Raw genomic sequence first — 19,274 nt, forward strand, 5'->3', positions numbered from 1 at the left:
GTTTAAGCCTTGTCAAGTGCAGAGACCAATGTCAACTACCAAATGTAAATAATGATTAGTAGCTGCAGGTGTCTCCATGCAGAACCTATGTGCAGACGATGCATGAGCCTACAGTGCCTAGCAAAAAATGCATGAAATTTTGTGGGTTTTTTTTAAATTAAGGAATTTATTTTTCTAAAAAAAAAAACAAAACAGTGGTTTGATCTAGATACAGCAGCACTGTGACATTATTAGAATGTACAGAGAATTAGGGCAGCCAGGGAACACAAAAACCACTATCTCCAGAACCACCTCAGAAACAGAGCTAGTTTTATCAAACAGTGTGAAAATTTTCCAGGGGAAAAAAAAGAGAATGAGAGAGAGAAATCTTAAGATGCTGGAATTATGATTATTGTTATTACTATCCATTATCATTATTATTAAAACAAGATCAAAAGCCATGAACTATTAACCAAGAACGTTTGTTTTGGAGTGCTTACAAAAATGACTTTCCAACTGACTCATAACAGTCACATCTAAATCCTTTGGAAAAGCCCTTTCCCTCTCGGAGAGAGTATGACATTTCCAAATATGTCCACATCTTGACCACAGTAGAGCAGATTTTGAAAATCAAACTGGAAATATGTCCATGGGCATGAGTGTGAATCTGCAATGTCGGTGTTTAAATTGGGTGGGCTGACTGGTTGTTTAAGCTGGTGAAGGCAGCTTCTTCTGACCAGGTGAGAGATGCTTGTGACCGAACTATGTAATGTGAAACTGCACAAAGAAATCTGTGTGCCCTTCACCTTCCTCAGCAAAGGCCAAAATGTTAAAAGTCACACCAGTATGTCCCAGATTAAAAAAGAATGGCAACTCAAAGAAGACACATTCAGTTATTCATCCTGAAGCCCACTCAGGAGCCATGTGGTAAGGAGGGAGCTGTAAGCACAAAGATTACCTGGACAGGATATATTATATATTTATCATTAGTGGGTGAAGATTTCTTGGGGGCCACCTGATTGCCAAGAGACTTTGATTCTTCTTTTTCTGCTTGCCAAGGGAGGTTGACTTGGCCCCAACCCAAAGCTGATGTGCCTCCATGGGAAACTGTCCAAGAGGTGTGCTCACTCTGTTGATTTAGTCATGCTCTAGAAGAGTCCTGGCATGGCTGAAACATCTGGCCAACAGCCGGCAAAGGAAAAGATTTGAAATGATGTGACTTCTTCAGGAAAAGGGGGATGGGAATGGAAGAAGAGGAGTTTCAACACTGTGGATGTTCCTTGATAATCACGCAAGCAAAGCATAGGAACTTCTGCTCTCTTAAAAGACTGACTTGTCTTCACAGGGAGGCACTCAAGACAATCAGTATCCCAAACAGAAATTTTAAGGACCTGAGGGCAAACTCTGCTCCCAAGCAGCACCCGCTGAAGCCAGTGGAGTCAGCCATGTGCATTTATCTGGAACCAGAGGCAAAATCTGTCCCTGAATTATTACCCTGTAAGGCGTTGATATAATTCAATCATGCTATTGACTGCTCTAGTTTAAACAGCAGAACTAGCCCTCCCCCCCAAACAAAACAAAACAAAACAAGACAAACCAGAACAAAACCAGGAATGATTCCTACTGGCAAAGAGCAATACATTTTAGAAGGAAATGGCACCTTCTTGCTGCTGTTCAAAACTCAGTGGAAGATGGCATAGAGTCAAGGGAAATCTGGGCAGAGTTCTGTAACTCTATATTATCAAATGAAATAATATTTATAAAGTGCTTAGCACAATGCCTCGCACATAGTAGGTGCTTAATATATTTATTCTCTTTTTTAAAGTATTTTTCTTTGATCATGGACACAAAACAGGAAGAACGTTCCTGTCTACTATTGGAACTGCCTCCTGGGATGTCAGTTCCATGGGGACTGGTGGTGTATGTGTGTGTGTGTGTGTGTGTGTGTGTGTGTGTGTGTGTGTGTGTGTGTGTGCACGTGTGTGTGTGTAGGGGGAAGCTGTCTCCTCAATATCCAGAACCATTGAGGAAACTCAATAATGGATCATAACGATGATGATTTCAGGGACAACCACTGTCTTACTGAAGACAGAAGCAAAGAGAAGTTTTGTACAACTGGGGACCCACTCCTTGGGTCTCACCCAAAAGGCACTATGTCAATTGACTAATTGTGCACAAAATCACATCCTTAAAGAGGAATTCTTTTTCATAGAGCTCAAAATTTTTTTAAACTCAGATCATCCAAAGATGTCTGCACAAATAACTACTTTTTTTTTTTGGTCTTAAAATAGATGTAGAAGATGAAGCTTGGAGGGGAGGACTTTCTGATGATTGACTCAAGAGGTTGGTGATATAGATGGACAGTCTCTTGGGCATTGCTTTAATGAGGTGCTTTCTTGTAACAGCCAGGCACTGGCCTTTTGGCTCAAATGATCTGGGGGGCTTAGCAGCAAAGTAACCTCAGCTGCAACTCTCGTGAACATTTATGGCAGTTATAACAAGAGAAGGATAGCCTCAAGTCTTTCTAGGAATCAGTGTTGAGACCTGTGTTTTTGATAAAGTCCAAGTGAGCCAAGGACTAGAAAAAGAAAAACAGTAGAAGCCATATTTAAAGTTTTCTTGAATGTTCTCCAGGGGGTTTAAAATCAGTGTGGGGTTTTGACACTGAAAACAACTATTACATTCTCCTTACAGCATGAACATTTACTCCCAATACTAACCCACCTAAAGAGTTTTGAATACCAATAGATCGGGTAAATAGAGAGAAACCATTAATGTTAGGAAGGCAGGGTGGTCCTTTGGGTCCTTCTACAGAATGATCTTCCATTCTGTCATTGAGAAGGGAAGATCAGCAAAGTTTTGGGCCTTAATACTGCTATTCAAAGGTATTTCCATTTCCTTGGCAAAAATGGCAAAGGTGGATGGTGCTATCTACCTCCAACCTAACCCAAAGAAATGGGATGGCCAATTAGTTCAAGAACTAGTCCAGGAAATTAATACTACAGATTAAAGGCATATAAGTGGAATTAAAATATTTCTTTTCTCCCATTTATTTGTAGAACCACCTCAAAATTATACAGCTCAATTTTCTACTTCCCTTTCTAGTATATGAGTACTTCCCAAAAGGCACATAACTGAAGTTCAGGATCTAAGGATGGGGTTCTACCATTTGCTAGTTGTGCGATTTGGGACAAGTAACTTTGCATCCCTGGGTCTCAATTTCCTCATATATAAAATGAAGGGGTTGAATATCTAAAGTTCCCTGTAATTCAAACATTCTACGATTATGAAATTAGGTTGTGAATTTAAGTCTCACAAGATGTTTCTCCCTGAAAACTCACCCCATTATTTAATTCACCCAAGCAAAGTAAGTTCTGAGTGGTCTCCTCCCCAAACATTGGCAATCCACTAAACCATAGCCCAGAAGTGCAGAAGGCCATGCAAAATGATGGCAGCAAATCCTGGCACGCCTTAAGGGGAGTCAGGTGAAGCCATTGCTCACCTTACTTGGGTGGGAGCGCTTGGGGTGCTAGGATGAGAGTGGGATAATTTGTTCAATGTCTCTTCATTAGAAGGGAGACTGGGGAACCCAGTGTTCGGGATGAAACTGTTTACATGGAAGTATGACCCTAGACAGGTTACTTAACATCTCTAGACCTCAGTTTCCTCATCTGTAAAATGAGGAGGTGGGATAAGATGGCCTTTGAAGTTTCTTCCAGTTGTATCTATTATCTTATGATCCTTTGACATTGGGATTGTCTCCAGAGGTCTTTTACCCATTTTGGTTTGGTTCATCCTGGCTGGGAATGAACCTACATTTCTGATTTGAATTTTCAGATTCTTAGAAGGGCCTTCTTTGGCTCAAACCTCTGTCCTGACCTTGGAAGAGTGTCTGGCACCCCTTACTTATTTTCTTAAGTCAGAATTGCCTTTGTTTGACCTTTCAAGTACCATGCCACCATTTTGGTCACTGGTTCTCTGCATGGGCCACCCAACTCTGGACCAGAGAAACCAGGGAAATCCACCCCTGCCTGATCTTTGACTACTTACCAACCTACTCATATGCTGGGCTCTGTAACTAGAGACGCTTTTACTCGCTATTCACACAGGAACCAGGAAGGATTTGCATGAGAGGCCTAATTTAATTTTTTTCTGTTCTGTACTACTATGTTCCTTCTCTCTAGGATGCCTCAGAAGGAATCTCTGTTACATGCAGAGGCACAGAAAAATCTCAGGAAATTTTCCTTCTTGTTTTTATCATTCTTGACCAAACATTAGAGCTCATACCGACTTCTCCTATATCTAGGCTTCTTTTTGTCTGCAAAAGTTTAAGACACTTGGGATTGCCTTTCATTCTCATCATTCTTACATTTTGCTCTTTAAAAAAAACAACCCTAAACTTTAGAGAAATGCATGGAAACAAGAGGTCAGGACACACTAGATAGGAAAGACAATAGTCTCTGCCCAGGGACCAATGGCCCAAAGTCTTCTAGGACCTGCCCATGCTTCTTCTTCCTGGAGACTATTTCTAATGTGAAAAGGGGATGGAGAATGGAAAACAAGACCCTGAATCACACCACAAATATTTTGATGATCTATGAAAAAAAAAACCTGGTGTTAAATTCAATGGTGCCAGCAGGTCCCAGCCTCACATGGAGGAAATTCTCAAATTGAGTTAAGTCACAAGTGTGCCCTTTTTTTCCCTTTTCCTTTTTTTTTTTTTAGCATTTAGTACAAGACATTACAAACTAACAGGGAGATTGTAAGCAGTGTTGCTATAAATCAAATATACAAACAAATGTAAGTTAGTTAAGAATAAATTGTGCCATAAAATGCATGTATGGAAATATAATCCACTAGCTCACGTGAAATTGGAGTAATTCTCTGCAGTTAATAAAAACAACAATTTTTCAATTGAGGCTCTGGAAGTCTTGAGTCACATTTTTAAAATCCCCCCCCTCCCCTCAATGTCTTAAAACACATGGCTTTACAACGGCTGCACAGAAAATATACACCCTCAAAGTCTGACTTTCATTTAAATACAAATGTACAAAATGTAAACTGAGACAATAGAGAAATTTACAAAACTTTTCTTTAAAAATAATAAGGACAAAATTCAGTTCTAGGTATGATGCTATTTAAATACGTGCAAGTTGTATTATCTGTTGGATTTCTATTGCAACGTTCTACAGAGACCAAGTGCCATCACACCAGCTGTCCAAGAGCCCCCTCCAGAAAAACAGACCTGAGTGGGGATTTCTTCAGGAAAATTGGAGGCTCTACTTCCAATGTTCGGACAGGGCCTTCTACTGGCTTTTGGAGGGGCGGAAGCATTGGCTTAACTCAGTGACAGTGGTGGCTCTTGTTGGCAGGAGCTCTGTTTCTAAAGTGGAAGGACTAGGGTGTGGCCCCATTTAAAACTCCCAGATTTGAGCTGGGACTAGCTGCTTCCAGTAGAGTTTGAACGTACATGGTTGGAGTTGATGTGGTGGTTGAAATTCGCCTTGGAATTAGTAGTACTCTTGGAGTTGTTCTGATGCTGGAAGAGAGAAAAACCATTAGACCTGCTACAATGACAGAGGGAGACAGACATCTCCTAGTCTAAGCAAACATTTAAAAGGAAATTCTCTGCCCTGTTTGATGAGCACATCCTCAAACTCTGTGCAAGGCAGGGCTCCTTAAGCAGTATTTAAACTTATGGAGAGAAAGGAAGGAAGGCAGACACTGGGCCATCTCCCTGTCTCTGCCTCTAGTTTGCTGTCCATTGTTTTATTTTATTTTTAATAATTTTATTTTTAATTTATGAAATAAAACAAAGCATTTCCATAACATAGTATAATAATAAAAAAAAGATGATTGCACATGAAACTGTAAATCTATTATGTACAACTTGCTATTCTTTTTAAATATATAATAAAGTTATCATGTAAATTTCTTTTTTTCTTCTCTTCCCTTACCCCCCTTACCCCCTTTCCCCCACCATAGAGATGGCTACTATCAGATACAAATACGTGTGTATATATATATATATATATATATATATATATATATATATATATATATGTAAAATCATTCTATACATACTCCTATTTATTAGTTCTTTCTTTGGATGCAGATAGCCTCTTCCTTCATATGTCCTTTGTGGTTAATTTGGATATTCATAATAGTCAAAATGTCTTCTTTGCTCAAAGTTGTTCTTGAAACAATATTGCTGTTACTGTATACAATGTTCTCTTGATTCTGCTCACTTTGTTCTTTGTTATTTTGTGCAAGTCTATCAGTGCTTTTCTAAGATCATGTGCTTTCTCTGCGCAGACTAGGCTTACAGGAGTAATTAACTCAATGTTGCTTATCAATGCAGTGTCTTATGGAGCTTTAAAGAATCTTGGTAAAGTCTTCTAAGTTGTACAGCCTGATCCCTGTGACATACAGATTGCTCTTTTTAGGGCTCAGTGAGCTTCAGGGACTCCAAGTTTTGCAGGGGCTACTTGGGCAGTGACAACATCTCTAGTCTTCACCCTAGAATCCACCTGTTTAGAAGGTAACTTTATTAATTTCTTCCTAGTGAATTTCTAAATGGGCACTTTTAGGTGCTAACATTTATCTAATGAACTCTTGCATACTGAAAACCATAATAATAATAATAATAGTGCCTAGCTTTTATACATAACACTCACTATGTGCTAGGCACTGTACTAAGTGCTTTACAATTATTATCTCATTTTGTCCTCATGGAAACCCTGGGAGGTAGGTGCTATTATGATCCCCATTTTACAGATGAGGAAACTGAGGCAGAGATTAAGTGATTTGCTCAGGATCGCACAGCTAGTAAGTATATGAGGCCAGATTTGAATTCAGATCTTCCTGACTCCAGGCCTGAACTTCTACCTACTGCACCGCCTAGGATTCAGAGCTGGAAGGGACGTTAGAGATATCTGGCCTAACTACCTCATTTTACCAATAAGGAAACAGATCCAGAGAGGGAAAGTACCCTGGTTATGAAGGAGAGTCGGGACTTGACCTCATGTCTTGTGATCCTAAATCCAGTGCTCTTTCAATTACACCCCATATAGTAGAGAGGAAGAAAGTAGAACCCAGCTACTGCCTCGGAGGCAATTTTCTAAACCTCCCTGGAGATTTCCACTATGTCACATCCCTCTTGCAGAAATTCTATGGGCTAAGAGGGCATCTGTGTATCATTTGCCTCTATCAGACTTGTTGAGAAATTGTTGGGGCAATATTGGGGGGTCATCAGATAGACAAAGAGACGAGAAAGGGCATGGCAGACCCCTCTGGCTTCCAGTTGCTTTGAAAGGGGAGGACTTCGGAAGATGAGTGGTAGCTGTGTTGCTCTGGTGGTGACGACTTGGAACACTTTAGCTACTAAAGTTTTCTTTTGGTTCAGAATTACTAACCAAGCATTCATAGCATTGTAAGCAGGACTGTGATTTGCTTGATGGAAATTCCTGTTCCCCTTTCTTTTAAAGAATTTGCAGTTTTCCGCAAGACCTTCTGAGGGGCATCTGGTCCAGGCTGATGACTGGAGCCTCCTGGGTGTTAGGAAGACATCACAATTCCTAACAACTGTTCTGTGGAGGGGAGGGTACCTGCCGCTCTGCACAGATAGGGCAAACTAGCTTTTCTTGGCTCTAGGAACAGCCATGCCTCAAGAGGGAAATGAGCTGCAGGTTTGGCTTCCTTTGGTTGGGAGGGGGAGGAAAGGGAGAAGAGCAATGTGAGCTGCAAAGGATTATGGGGCTGAGAAGGCAGCCTTCATAGGGGTGGTGGAAAAGAAAATTTCAAGACTTGCTGCTCCAGTCTCTTCTTTCTCCTCCCAACTCAATTTAAAAGTTGGTGAATGGCACAAGTGAATTCCATATCACTGCTTTTGGGACAAAGAAACATCAAAGGAAATGGAGCAAAGACGTGACTTTAGTGTCATCTTCTATAGACCACATCCATGCCCTGGATCTTCATGGCCACTCCCACATTCCAAAACTCTTCAGGGAACCTGAAGCAGGCTGGAGATCTCTGGGCCCTCCTTTTCCACAGCACCCTCAAAGAAGATACCCCCACCCATCTACCTCATCTCCCTAGAAAGTCTTCCAAAGCAGCACAGTAACTGTCCTCTTTGCTAAGTCACCAAAGTTAAGCCCTGTCCTCTCTGTCGTGGAGCCTACAGCAGGGATGAGTAGAAAAGGGAGCTGACCAAAAGAATATAAGATAGCTTAGTGCCCCCACCTCCATAACAGGAATAAATCCCTACAGCTGGACGTACTGTGATAGCCATCACCTCATCTGAGCCCCCCAGCATTTCTAGGAAGTAGGGCAGGTGCTCACATCCCCACTGCATGTGTGGAGAAGCCTCATCATGGAAAGGTAAAGTGACCTCTTTCCCATCTCTTCCTCTTCCTCTTGACTCCCATCAGCATGCATTAGCACTTGCCTGGATTGTACGGTGCATTCCTAATTGGGCTCTGCCTCTGCTTCCACCCTCCACCATACTGCTTCTCCCAGAATCAGCTTTCTCTTCATCTCCTGAGCAGAAGGGAACCTCTTCCTCCTCAGATTTTCTGTTAGCATGTTGTCCTGCTCCCTCCTTTGCCCTGCTTACACTCTATCTCATGTATGCCCATTTATACAAACTCTACACTCTCCTCATCCTCCCAGTTACACTGTGAGCTTCTGGGAGTCAGGCATTACGGAGTTCTTCATCTTGTGTCCCCGGCACACTGCCCAGTTCATGGCACATCATACTTGCTTAATCAATGTCTGTTGAGTCAAATCAAACACTGTAGCCAGACTAATCTTCCTTAGGCCCAGATCCAGTTATGGCAGCCCCCACCAAGGCCTTCCTGAGACTCCTGACTGCCTAGGACAGTGGTTCTCAAAGAATATGCAGCCACTTTCCTTGAGTTTTGCTGGGCATGCCTCAAATCATGTGGAACTTACCATTCCTTGGCATGTGCATACATGCACCTCCTGACCCTTTGGTAGTGTGCTGTGACTGACTACTTGGAGCAAAGGATAATACTGAGCTGTCTCTCATTCTGCTTTCCAACATGTATCGTGTGCTCCTGCCATTCGGGACCATGTGCCATCTATCTCACACTGTTCCCTATGTCTGGAATGCTGATTAGCCTCCTATTTTATCTGATGAAATCCCACCCATCCTTCTATTCCTAGTCAGAGCCTTGGAAAGAAAAACGAGATTTCTGGCACTTTCATTTTCCAAAAAGATTGCTCAACTTAGATCTGATTCATCAGAAAAAAGACAATATCCTCCCTGCATCTCTTAACATTTTAAATATCAACTCAGCTCCCTCTAGCCAAGAAAGTCTCCTTCAGACTTGGATCAACATTTTGCCTGTGCCTTTTATGCATTCACTTGTACATTGTATATATATTATCCCCCTACTTCAAGCTCCATGAGGGCAGGAAAAATGCCACATCTAAACTTTGACTCTCCCCAGACCCTGAGCATCTTGTTCCGCACACAGAGCCTAATATTGAAGTTGACTTGCTCCCTTCCCATTCTCCACCCGCCCCCCTATCACAAAGTAAATTCACGGGGGAGCTAGATTAGAACCTGGATCATCTGACCCCCTAGCACATTCTCCTAGTTCACCAGACTTCAGACTACTCATTGTATGCCACCCCACCACAGTATTTTCCTGAATGCAAAGTGAGTGATTCCTTGGGGTAGAATATATTGCTGGGCTCTCTTGACTTGTGGACTTTGAAAATCAGGACTAGACTAGGGAATCTGGAGAGTCCAAATGAAGTCCTGGAACTTGCCAACACTGTAATTGTCAGAACTCTTCTTCCCTCCCTGGGACTCCCTTTGCCTAGCGCACTGTTTGTCAGGGACGGTCAGAGGTCACTGATCTCTTTGTTCTATAGCTCTTGTGTTGTACAGATAACCTGGTTGTGCCACTCATCTGCTCTGTGATCTTGGGCTAGTCATTCCTCAAATCGGTGCCCTAGTTCTGCCATTTATAAAATGAGGTCCCTTAATCTCAGAGATCCTTCTAGCTCTCCCCTTCCTGTTTGTTCACATTGGAGTTGTTTTCCTTATGCTGTCAACTTCTCAAGGTCAACTGAGTTTAACTCAATTGGTGTGGTGTGTGACCCAGGATCCTAGCAGCTAAGTAGGTCCCCGAACAAACTTGTTGTAGGCTACTGGAAACCTGGAGGCAGCTAGGTGGCTCAGTGGATAAAGCACTGGGTCTGTAGTCAGGAAGACCTGAGTTCAAATTCAGATGCAGACACTCACTAGCTTTGTGACCCTGGGCAAGTCACTTAACTTCTGTTTGCCTTAATCCACAGGAGAAGGAAATGGCAAATGACTCCAGTATCTTTGCCAAGACAACCCCATATGGGCTCATAAAGAGTCAGACATGACTGAACAACAACAACATAATTGGAAGCCCATTTATGAAACTATATCTTCAACTTATTTTGGCACTGGACTCCCCTAGACAGAGCCTGGAGGATGTCCTTGGTGCCCGCTGATCGGTGAGGAAGCCCTCTATGCGCCATCTCTCTGCTTCTAAACACAACAGTAACTCACATATACAGGCTGCCTTACGGACGTCATCTCCTTTGAACCTCACAAAGACTCTGTGAGCAGACGGGGGGAGTATTATCAGCATGATGCAGGGAAAGAATGCCGGATGATTTGATATCAGAGAGACTGGGTTCGAATCTTGGCTCTGTCACTTCCTCTCTATGTCTGAACTTGGGAAAGTCCCTCAGCCTCACAGGCCTCAGTTTTGTCATCTGTAGGTTAGAGACGAATTTTAAGGCCCTTCCAGCTCCGAATCTGGTATGACTCTATCTTAGATATCAGAAAACTTGTTCAAAGTCTTACTGTCAGAGAGTGGCAAAAGCGGAGTCTAAACTCAGGTCAACCACACCAGGATGCTTCTCTCGACAAAACACCATCTATACCACCCAAGAAGCTCCTGCACCATAGGTGAGGGGGTGGCCCAAAGGAAGTCCCGGGAGCCTGGTTATTTTATTTTCACCTCTGGCCCTCTAAAAATAGTTCAGTTTTTTTTTCTTTTACTGCTTTTTAGATATTATCTCAGTTGATTCTCACAACCGCTAAAACATGGTATTACAGATGTCATTATACCTAATTTACAGATGGGAAAACCAAGGTTCAGAAGACAAACTGCAGTGCTAGAATTTGCACTTGGCTCTTCTGGCTCCAAAGCCATGGTTCTTTCACTCTGGCATGAGAACCAATGACAAAATGTTACTGTATCTGTTTGAACTCAGGGGTTACGTGGCTGGACTCAGCCTGAGGTCTCACCTGACGCTTGAATATTCGATGTAGTAAGCCTTTCTTTGGCGGTTCAGGAGGGTAGCTCCGATTCAGGTCGGGTGAAAGAGTACCGTTGGGTCCAAACACATTCAACTCCTTGAAACATTCAGTTTCTATCATCTGGGGAAATGGAGGCAAAACCAGACATGCATTAGAGAAGCCACATCCTGTTACTTTTCGCAGGAAGTAGAAAGTCAAAGCAGACAAACAAGCAAGGCCCCTGGCATCTGGAAGAACAAACTGTCTTCTGCAGCCTAGAAGCTGCATTTGTTCTCTTTTTAACTGAGAGGTGAGCAGCTGCACCAGAGTTCTCAGCCTTAGTTTTTAAGAAATGCTCTTGGCAGAACTGAGGCAGCAGCAGCTGGGAGTGAGGTTTCTGTTAGTGGGAGGATGAGAAGCGGCCTCGAGGTATCTTCCCAATCTTGCTTTGTGCTGAGATGGCCAAACGCTGCTCAAGAAAGATGGGGAAGACAGGAAACTATGACTGATGTCAGTTCCCAAAGAGTATTTTTAAAGGAAATTAAAGTAGAAAATTATTATGGCAAAGCCACGGGCACCTTATTATGTCAGAAAAATTCTACCTGGAGGAAGCTCAGTAAAGTAGAAAGAGAGCTGAGTCTTGAGTCAGAGGACCTGGGTTCAAATCTTGATTCTTCCATTTGCTATCTGTGTAATGTTGGATATAGAATTTGGGTTCTCTGGGCCTCAGTTTACTCATCTGTACTAACTGGCCTCCAACATCTTTTATAGCCTAAAGTCTATGATTCTTGATGGCCTGTTTATGGACGTTGCAGATAACTACTCAATATTTATTAGCCTAAACATTTTTTAAAAGTTAGTTGGGTCTTTCTCTAATGAGGCGGTACTACTAAAAATAATATCATTGAAAATAACATTTTAGTTCTACTAAAAATAACACACACTGACATTAATATAATAGCCTTACCAAGTACTTTCACGCAATAACAACAACAACTAATACGTGCTTTAATATTTGCCAAGTGCCTCACAGGAATCACCCCACTTGAGACTTAGGGCAGCCCTGTGAGGGTGACATTACAGGTCTATTATCCTCATTTTATCGAGAAGGAAACAGGCTCAGGGACATTAAATGAGTGGCTTATGTTGAGTTTCAGCTAATAATGGTTAGAGCTGAGGTTTGAACCTAGGTATTCCTGTCTTGAAGCCCAGCACTTTCTCCACTAATCTCATCTGGCGTTCACAAGATAGGTGGTGAGATAAAATGAGATATCGGAAAAGCTCTTTTGCAAACTTGAAGAAAGTGCTATATAAATGCTAGGTATTATTATTGCAGACATGCTGGGCTGACTCATGTTGTGGGAGCATGATTGCTATTAATAGTAGCTTATCTAAAGATACAAAGCTTTTCTTTCACAGATTGAGAGCCTCACATTACCCCATGCTCTTCATGAAGTTTTAAGATATTGCCAATTAAGGCTTTTAAAGCCACGTTCCATTTTTACAAATGTCAGGGATAAATTGTGTGAAGTCATTTTTAGTAGTGCCCCAACTCTTCATGACCTCGTTTGTAGTCTTCTTGGCAAAGATACTGGAGTGGTTTACAATTCCCTTCTCTAGCTCATTTTACAGATGAGGAAACTGAGGCAAAAAGGGTTAAGTGACTTGCCCAGGGGTCACACAGCTAGTAATTGGCTGAGGCTGGATTTGAACTCATGAGGATGAGTCTTTCTGACTCCAGGCCTGGCACTCTATCCACTGTACCACATAGTTTTCCAGGGATAAATTATTTCGCTATTATTATTATTTGGGAATGGAAGGTAAGGGAAAGTCTGAGAACAGTTAGGAAAGCACCACCCATTTGGACCCATAGGACTTGGGTTCAAATCTCAGCTCTTTCACTTACTATATGGGTAAATCTATTGATGTCTCTGGGCCTCAGCTCATCTGTAAAAGAGGGGGTTGAATTTGATGCCTCTGAAATCTCTTCTATCTCTAAATTTATGACCCTAGGAACACTTCTGCCTGAAAACCTCCAATCTTCCCACAGGGATGAAGGGTGAGTAGGAGCTAAGTGTCCATGAGCAAGTAGCCATGTTTCAGGTGGAAACTAAAATGGAAATTCACCTTCTTTTTATAGAGCTGGTTAACACTTGTGACAGAATCTAGACCTTATGGTTAAAGGTGAGGATCAAGTAAGTCATTAGAGATTGAACACATCCTGTTCTAGTCCCAGTGGAATGTTTTGCCTGCTTTGAGGTACACTATGGCACCATCTTTGCTCTGGAGATGCCGGAAGCTATGGGAGTGGAAGGTGTGGTGTGGACTCATTCATAATTATCAGCTTATGAGGGGCAGGGGAAGAATGGACATGTAGCCCATGCTTTCAGAATACCCTAGACTCATAGTGGAAGGGGTTGTGACTCAGGCTAGTCTGTTCAACTCAACAGATATCCTGACACCATTAGGTGGTTAGAAATTGTCCTTCCCTCTCAAGTCAAATACCACATGGCATTCTCAGTGAAGTTAGATTGAGATGCTCTGGTTACAATGCAGGGGGATTCTGCACGGTCCTATTCCACCCCGTTATGCTGTAACCTAGCTACACTGCCTAGAGAGATACCTGTGAAGGAGAGTAGAGATAGCATGGTATATTGCAAAGAACCCCCCAAAAGAACTCATCAGACCCAGGTTCAAGTCTGTGATTTGCCATTTACTAACTATGTGACCTGGAGCAAATTATAGGACCACAGATTTGTAGCTGGAAAGAACCTTTGTTGTTATCAAATCTAACTTCCTTATTTTACAAGTGAGGATTTAGAGACCAGAGAAGGTGACTTGCTTAAGGTCATACAATCAGGCAATAAATGTTTATTAAGCGCTTACTATGTGTTGGGGCAGCTAGGTGGCAGTAGATAGAATGCCCAGCCTGGAGTCAGTAAGACTTATCTTCCTGAGTTCAAACTGACCTCAGACACTTACTAGCTGTGTGACCCTGGGCAAGTCACTTAACTCTGTTTGCTCAGTTTTTTCATCTGTACAATGAGCTGGAGGAGGAGATGGCAAACCCCTCCAGTATCTTTGCCAACAAAATCCCAAATGAGGTCACAAAGAGTCAGACATGACTGAACAATAACAAAATTCAGTGTGTTAGACACTATTAAGCACTGAAGAGATAATAATGAAATGGCACACCTAACATTCGAACTCAAGTCCTTTGACTTCACCTCCCACTACACTACACTGTTACTTAACCGCTCTATTTTCTTACCCTTATAATGGGGGGGAAATACTTGCACTACTTATCTTGCAGGGTTGTTGCAAGGAAAAAGCTTTGTAAACTATCAAAATGTGAATTATTATTTTAGGTTCTACTTTTCTCATACTCTCAAAATCACTTACCAGTCTAGTGGATCCCTCTATCCACACTACTGATTCCCAACTGAGGATAATATGCATCTATGATATAGGTGTCTCAAGCTTTCTTCCACCCTCCTATTTCTAAAAGTTTACAAATCATCTAATTTCATAATCTTAATTGAGCCTTAAACAAAAACAAAAAATCAATGAGATAAAAACTATAGGCGTTATCTCCGTTTTACAGTTGAGGAAACAGACTTTCAGAGGTTTGATGACTTGCCCCCAGTCACACAGCTAGTACATGTAAGAAGTGAGATTTGAACCCAGTCCCAATTCTAACAGCCCTTTTAGAGTCAGAGGGGTATCCAGGTGTAAGCCCAACAGGCCAAGGGTAGATTTGTCCTCAGTGCAATGTAGAACACAGGGTAAATTACTCTGTAGACTTTATGCACTGCTCCCAGCCTACCCCCAAACCATTTATATTCAAGAGAAGCCAGGTCAAAATGCAAGTCAACAATAGTCTAGATTTATTGAGGTCATATGTGGCTTCTAGGTCCTCGGGTGCAGCCTTTTGACTGAGCCCAAGTTTTACCGAACAAATCCTTTAATTAAGGGGATTTGTTCCATGCAGTTTATATTCAGGTGGTCTTGAGGCTGCAGGTTCCCCACTCCTGGTAGAAGGAAAAAAGAAATCACCTAAAGGAAGCTTGGTTGGGGAGGGGTCTATGATTTGGCTCTGTGTATGTGTATGTGTGTGTGTGTGTTTTATGGGTTGCTTATAGGAATTTGTGTTTTTTTAAAAGACCCATCATTTCAGCTCTATCCCAGTCTGCCCAGCAGTAAAACTTTGCATGACAATTCCTAGAGGATAGGGCTCAGGACAATTGCCACCAATTTGCTGTACTGTAATGAAGGGTTGGACTATAAGGGTGGAGACTTGCACTTTTTATGACCAACTACAGGGGAGAAGAGTAGGTTCTATTTCTTCTTGGCCCCTTTCCCCTTCTTGATTTGACTTTGACACAGTACCCCCAACCTCTGGAAGCCTGACCCCTAGTAGCTTTGTCCAGCAGTTGAAGCTCATGGCAATTTGTCCAGCCTTCTGGCTAGCGATTACTGTCCCCTGCTCCCCTGCCTCTGTAAAACACGAGGAACACGCACAATCCTTTTTTTCCTCTCCCCTCCTCCCAAATGGACCGGACTGACAAAGGCTGTGCTCTAGTCCCCACGCTCACCTCATTTTGCCATGGAATCGATACGGATCCTGTGGAGAACTTGGAATAGAAATCGTCGTCTGTGTGGTCCAGGTTGACGCCTTTCACTGTGGAGAACTGCTCAATGTCCAATACGTCCTTACAGTACACGGCCCGGGGCTATGGCCCAGGGAGAAACAGAAGGGCCGGGGTTAGTGTCTGATCCCCGCTGGCTTGGCCCAGGCTGGGTGCATGCCCCAGGAAGGAGCTGCTGTAGGCTAGCCCACTCCATCTTTGACATGCACTCAGAACGACAAAATCACAGACTGTTAGGACTACGGAAAGACCCTGAGAAGTCATTTAGTCTGGCCCATCACTCAGAGCTGGAAGCCTAGTTTCCCTCCTCAGAAATTTCCTAGCGCTAGGCTCTGCAGCAAGCTCACAGACAGGATCTTTGAGGCCTTCTCACCCAACTGCCTCATTTTACAGATGAAGAAACTGAGTCAGCAAGCCTAAAGGCCAGATATAAACAGAGGGCTCTGACTCCGGAACCAGTGCTCTCCCCCAGCTCCCAGAACCCCCTGCTTCTAGTTGTTGGATTCTACTGTTATTTGCGCATGTCTTGTTTCCTGTATTAGATTGTAGAGCAGACAGAAGACTGAGGCCCAGAAACGGTATGTGCTCAGCACAGGTCGTTGGTGGTGGAGTGGAGACTAGAACCCAAGCTTCCTGACTTCTGCTATGCTGCTCTTCCGACGCTGTGCAAACATTTATTGCTGGAATGATCTTTGAGAGGAGCGTAGACACCCTCAATGTGTTGGAGAAGCTGATGTTCTACCAACCTCAGTCTAAAAGTGACTCCAGGGAAGCAGTCAGGGAAGGGGGAGTTACTCACGTCTGGTACAAAGGGAGGGTCCAACATCCCTGCTTCTAGTCGCTTGAAATCCATGTTCCTGAAAAACGGGTGTCTCTTCACTTCCATAGCGCCCTCCTCTCGACAGCCCAGCCTCTGTTTCGCATCTTTGGCTAGTAGCTATAATCAATAAGGGGAGGGCAGTGAAACATTCTGGGCCATTCCCTGCAGGAAGGCAGGCACAGGCAGAGGACTTAGGCTTACGGAGCCTCAAAAGAAATCTCACCAGCTCGCCATTTACTAAGAACTCCCCACACAGCCACAGGAGGGTGATTCTCCCCCCCCCCTTTTTTTTTTATAGATCAGGAAACTGAGACATTGAGAGAGAAAGTGATTTGGCCATAGTTACACCACTAGCAAAAGGACAAAAGCAGGACCTCGAACACAGATCCTGTGGAAAGATCTGCTGCTTCTAGAAAACATACCCCTTTTTTCGTTCAGTCATTTTTTAGTTTTGTCTGACTCTTTGTGACCCCAGGTGGGGTTTTGTTGGCAAAGATACTAGAAGAGTTTGCCATTTCCTTCTCCAGCTCATTTTACAGATGAGGAAACTGAGGCAAACAACGTTAAGTAATTTGCCCAGGGTCACACAGTTAGTAAGTGCCTGAGGCTGGATTTGAATTTAGGAAGCTAAGTCTTTCTGACTTGAGGCCTGACACTCTATATACTATGCAACCTGGCTGCTCTGAAAACAACCCCCCCCCAAACTACCACAAAACAACAGCAAAAGAAATAATCCCAGAGCTGCCTCCTCTGCAGTTCTAGAGCATTAACAGTTTATCACATTTATTTAACACTTAGACTAGTTTCTGGTATTGTTTGGAGACAGCCAAATGGCTCAGTTGATAGAGTGTTCTATGGGGCCTGGAGTCAGGAAGATCTGAATTAAAATCTGGCCTCAGACAGGCACTGTGTGACCCTGGGCAAGTCACTTAATCTCTGTTTGCCTTAATCCACTGGAGAAGGAAATAGCAAACCACACCAGCATCTTTCCTAAGAAAACCTATACAGGGTCATGAAGAGTCAGACATGACTAAATGACTGAACTACAACAGCAATGTACATAGCCTGGGTTCCCTAGCTGAGGTTTCTGAAGATAAGGGAGACAAGTCTTAGGTATCCATTCACCAACATTTATTAAGCACCTATGGTGTACAATACATTGGGCTATCTTTGAATCCTCCATAATACCTGTCATAATAATAATTTTATTCTCTCTCTTTCTCCGCCCCCCTCCTCACTTTAGAGTTTAGAAATCATGTTTCCTTTTTTTTTAATCAACTCTGAGAGATGTTTATCATCATCATCCTCATCATCATTATTATCGCTATTTCTGTTTTATAGATGAGGTCGCTGAATTTCAGCCAGGTGAAACAAATTACCCAAAGTCATACAGCTCGCAAGGATCAGAGCTGAGATTCTACCCCAGGTCTCCTGAGTCCCAAACCAATGCTCTTTTACACTAGACTGCCTTTAGCAGATGTTTGACAAGGATTTACTGATAGATTATTTATAAAGGTATAACCATGTGAATCTGGGTTTCATGCTCATCTTTTCTTTCACCAGTTTTCCTTCTGGGACATTTTTGGAGCACTGAGTTACCCTAGAAGTTAGAGATATATTTTTCTTCTCTCTAACCCAACCACATCAGCTTTTTTGGTTTCAGACTCACTTCACAACTTGCCAATATGTTTTAAAAGTAAGGATGTTGTGCTGCAGAACAGGTGACAGAGAATTGCTAGAATTGGAATTTAAATCATTTTCACCACATTCGTGGGAGAGGATATATGTATGCCTATGGAGGCAGAGGCTGGGCAGAAGGCTTTATTCCAGTCTCTAAATATGAGTAGGAAACACCAGCCTTTCCAGCAGGCTGGGTTCTCTGGTCCCTAATGGCAACACTGTGGGAAATGGATGTTAATCTAATTGGACAGTTAGAAACATGAGTAGCTTTCAATGGGGAGAAGGTCATTGCAACCAAAGCCTACTGGGATTCTTCTTCATTGGAAGGATAAATGTCTGAGAGAGACTGGTTTACCTGCACATTTCAATTTACATTTGCCTTCTGATTAATCCAGAGGTGACTTTTTTTTTGAAAGGTTACCTAGAAAGATAGTATGGTCTAGCAGAAAGAATTAGTAGAAACTTGGGTTACTACTTCCTATCTGTGGGACCATGAGCAAATCACTTAACCTCTCTGAGCTCCACTTTCAATATCGTGAAATGAGGATAATACTCGACCACTTCCTGGGGATGTTGTAAAGAATTCACTTTGCAAATCTTTAAGCATAATATTGTGTGAGTTATTATTGGGTTAACCTTTTAAAAATATTATCTCTTCATATTAAAACCAACACAATATTGACAATACTATTTAATCAGAATTTCCCCGTAAGTTAACACATCAATGTGAAAGAGAATATTCTAGACAGAGAGAACCATATTAATGAAGGTGGCCAGGCTTTGGCAATTATGCCAATTATGTTGGAGCAAAGAGAACATGAGGAAGAAAAGAATG

General features: G+C 42.5%; 1 protein-coding gene across 5 annotated transcripts in view; it reads right to left on the bottom strand.

Annotated features, from left to right (window-relative positions):
* Nucleotides 1-374: 374 nt before the first annotated feature.
* The window catches only part of GRK5 (G protein-coupled receptor kinase 5), a 185,953-nt gene continuing 167,053 nt past the window's right edge, over nt 375-19,274 (bottom strand). For 4 of the 5 annotated variants that reach the window (XM_020988207.2, XM_078151031.1, XM_078151030.1 and 1 more), the window contains 4 exons: nt 16,739-16,876; nt 15,886-16,023; nt 11,300-11,431; nt 375-5,518 (listed from right to left, as the gene is read on the bottom strand). In XM_020988207.2, coding sequence (XP_020843866.2) covers nt 5,420-5,518; nt 11,300-11,431; nt 15,886-16,023; nt 16,739-16,876 — 507 coding nt within the window. In that variant the 3' untranslated portion in view covers nt 375-5,419. Of the gene's footprint in view, nt 5,519-6,063; nt 6,510-11,299; nt 11,432-15,885; nt 16,024-16,738; nt 16,877-19,274 lie in introns of all 5 variants that reach the window. The other variant, XR_013485242.1, reaches the window with a different exon arrangement.

Source organism: Phascolarctos cinereus, unplaced genomic scaffold (assembly GCF_003287225.1).
Source record: "Phascolarctos cinereus isolate Bilbo 61053 unplaced genomic scaffold, phaCin_HiC Scaffold_3;HRSCAF=262, whole genome shotgun sequence".
NCBI lineage: Eukaryota > Metazoa > Chordata > Mammalia > Diprotodontia > Phascolarctidae > Phascolarctos > Phascolarctos cinereus.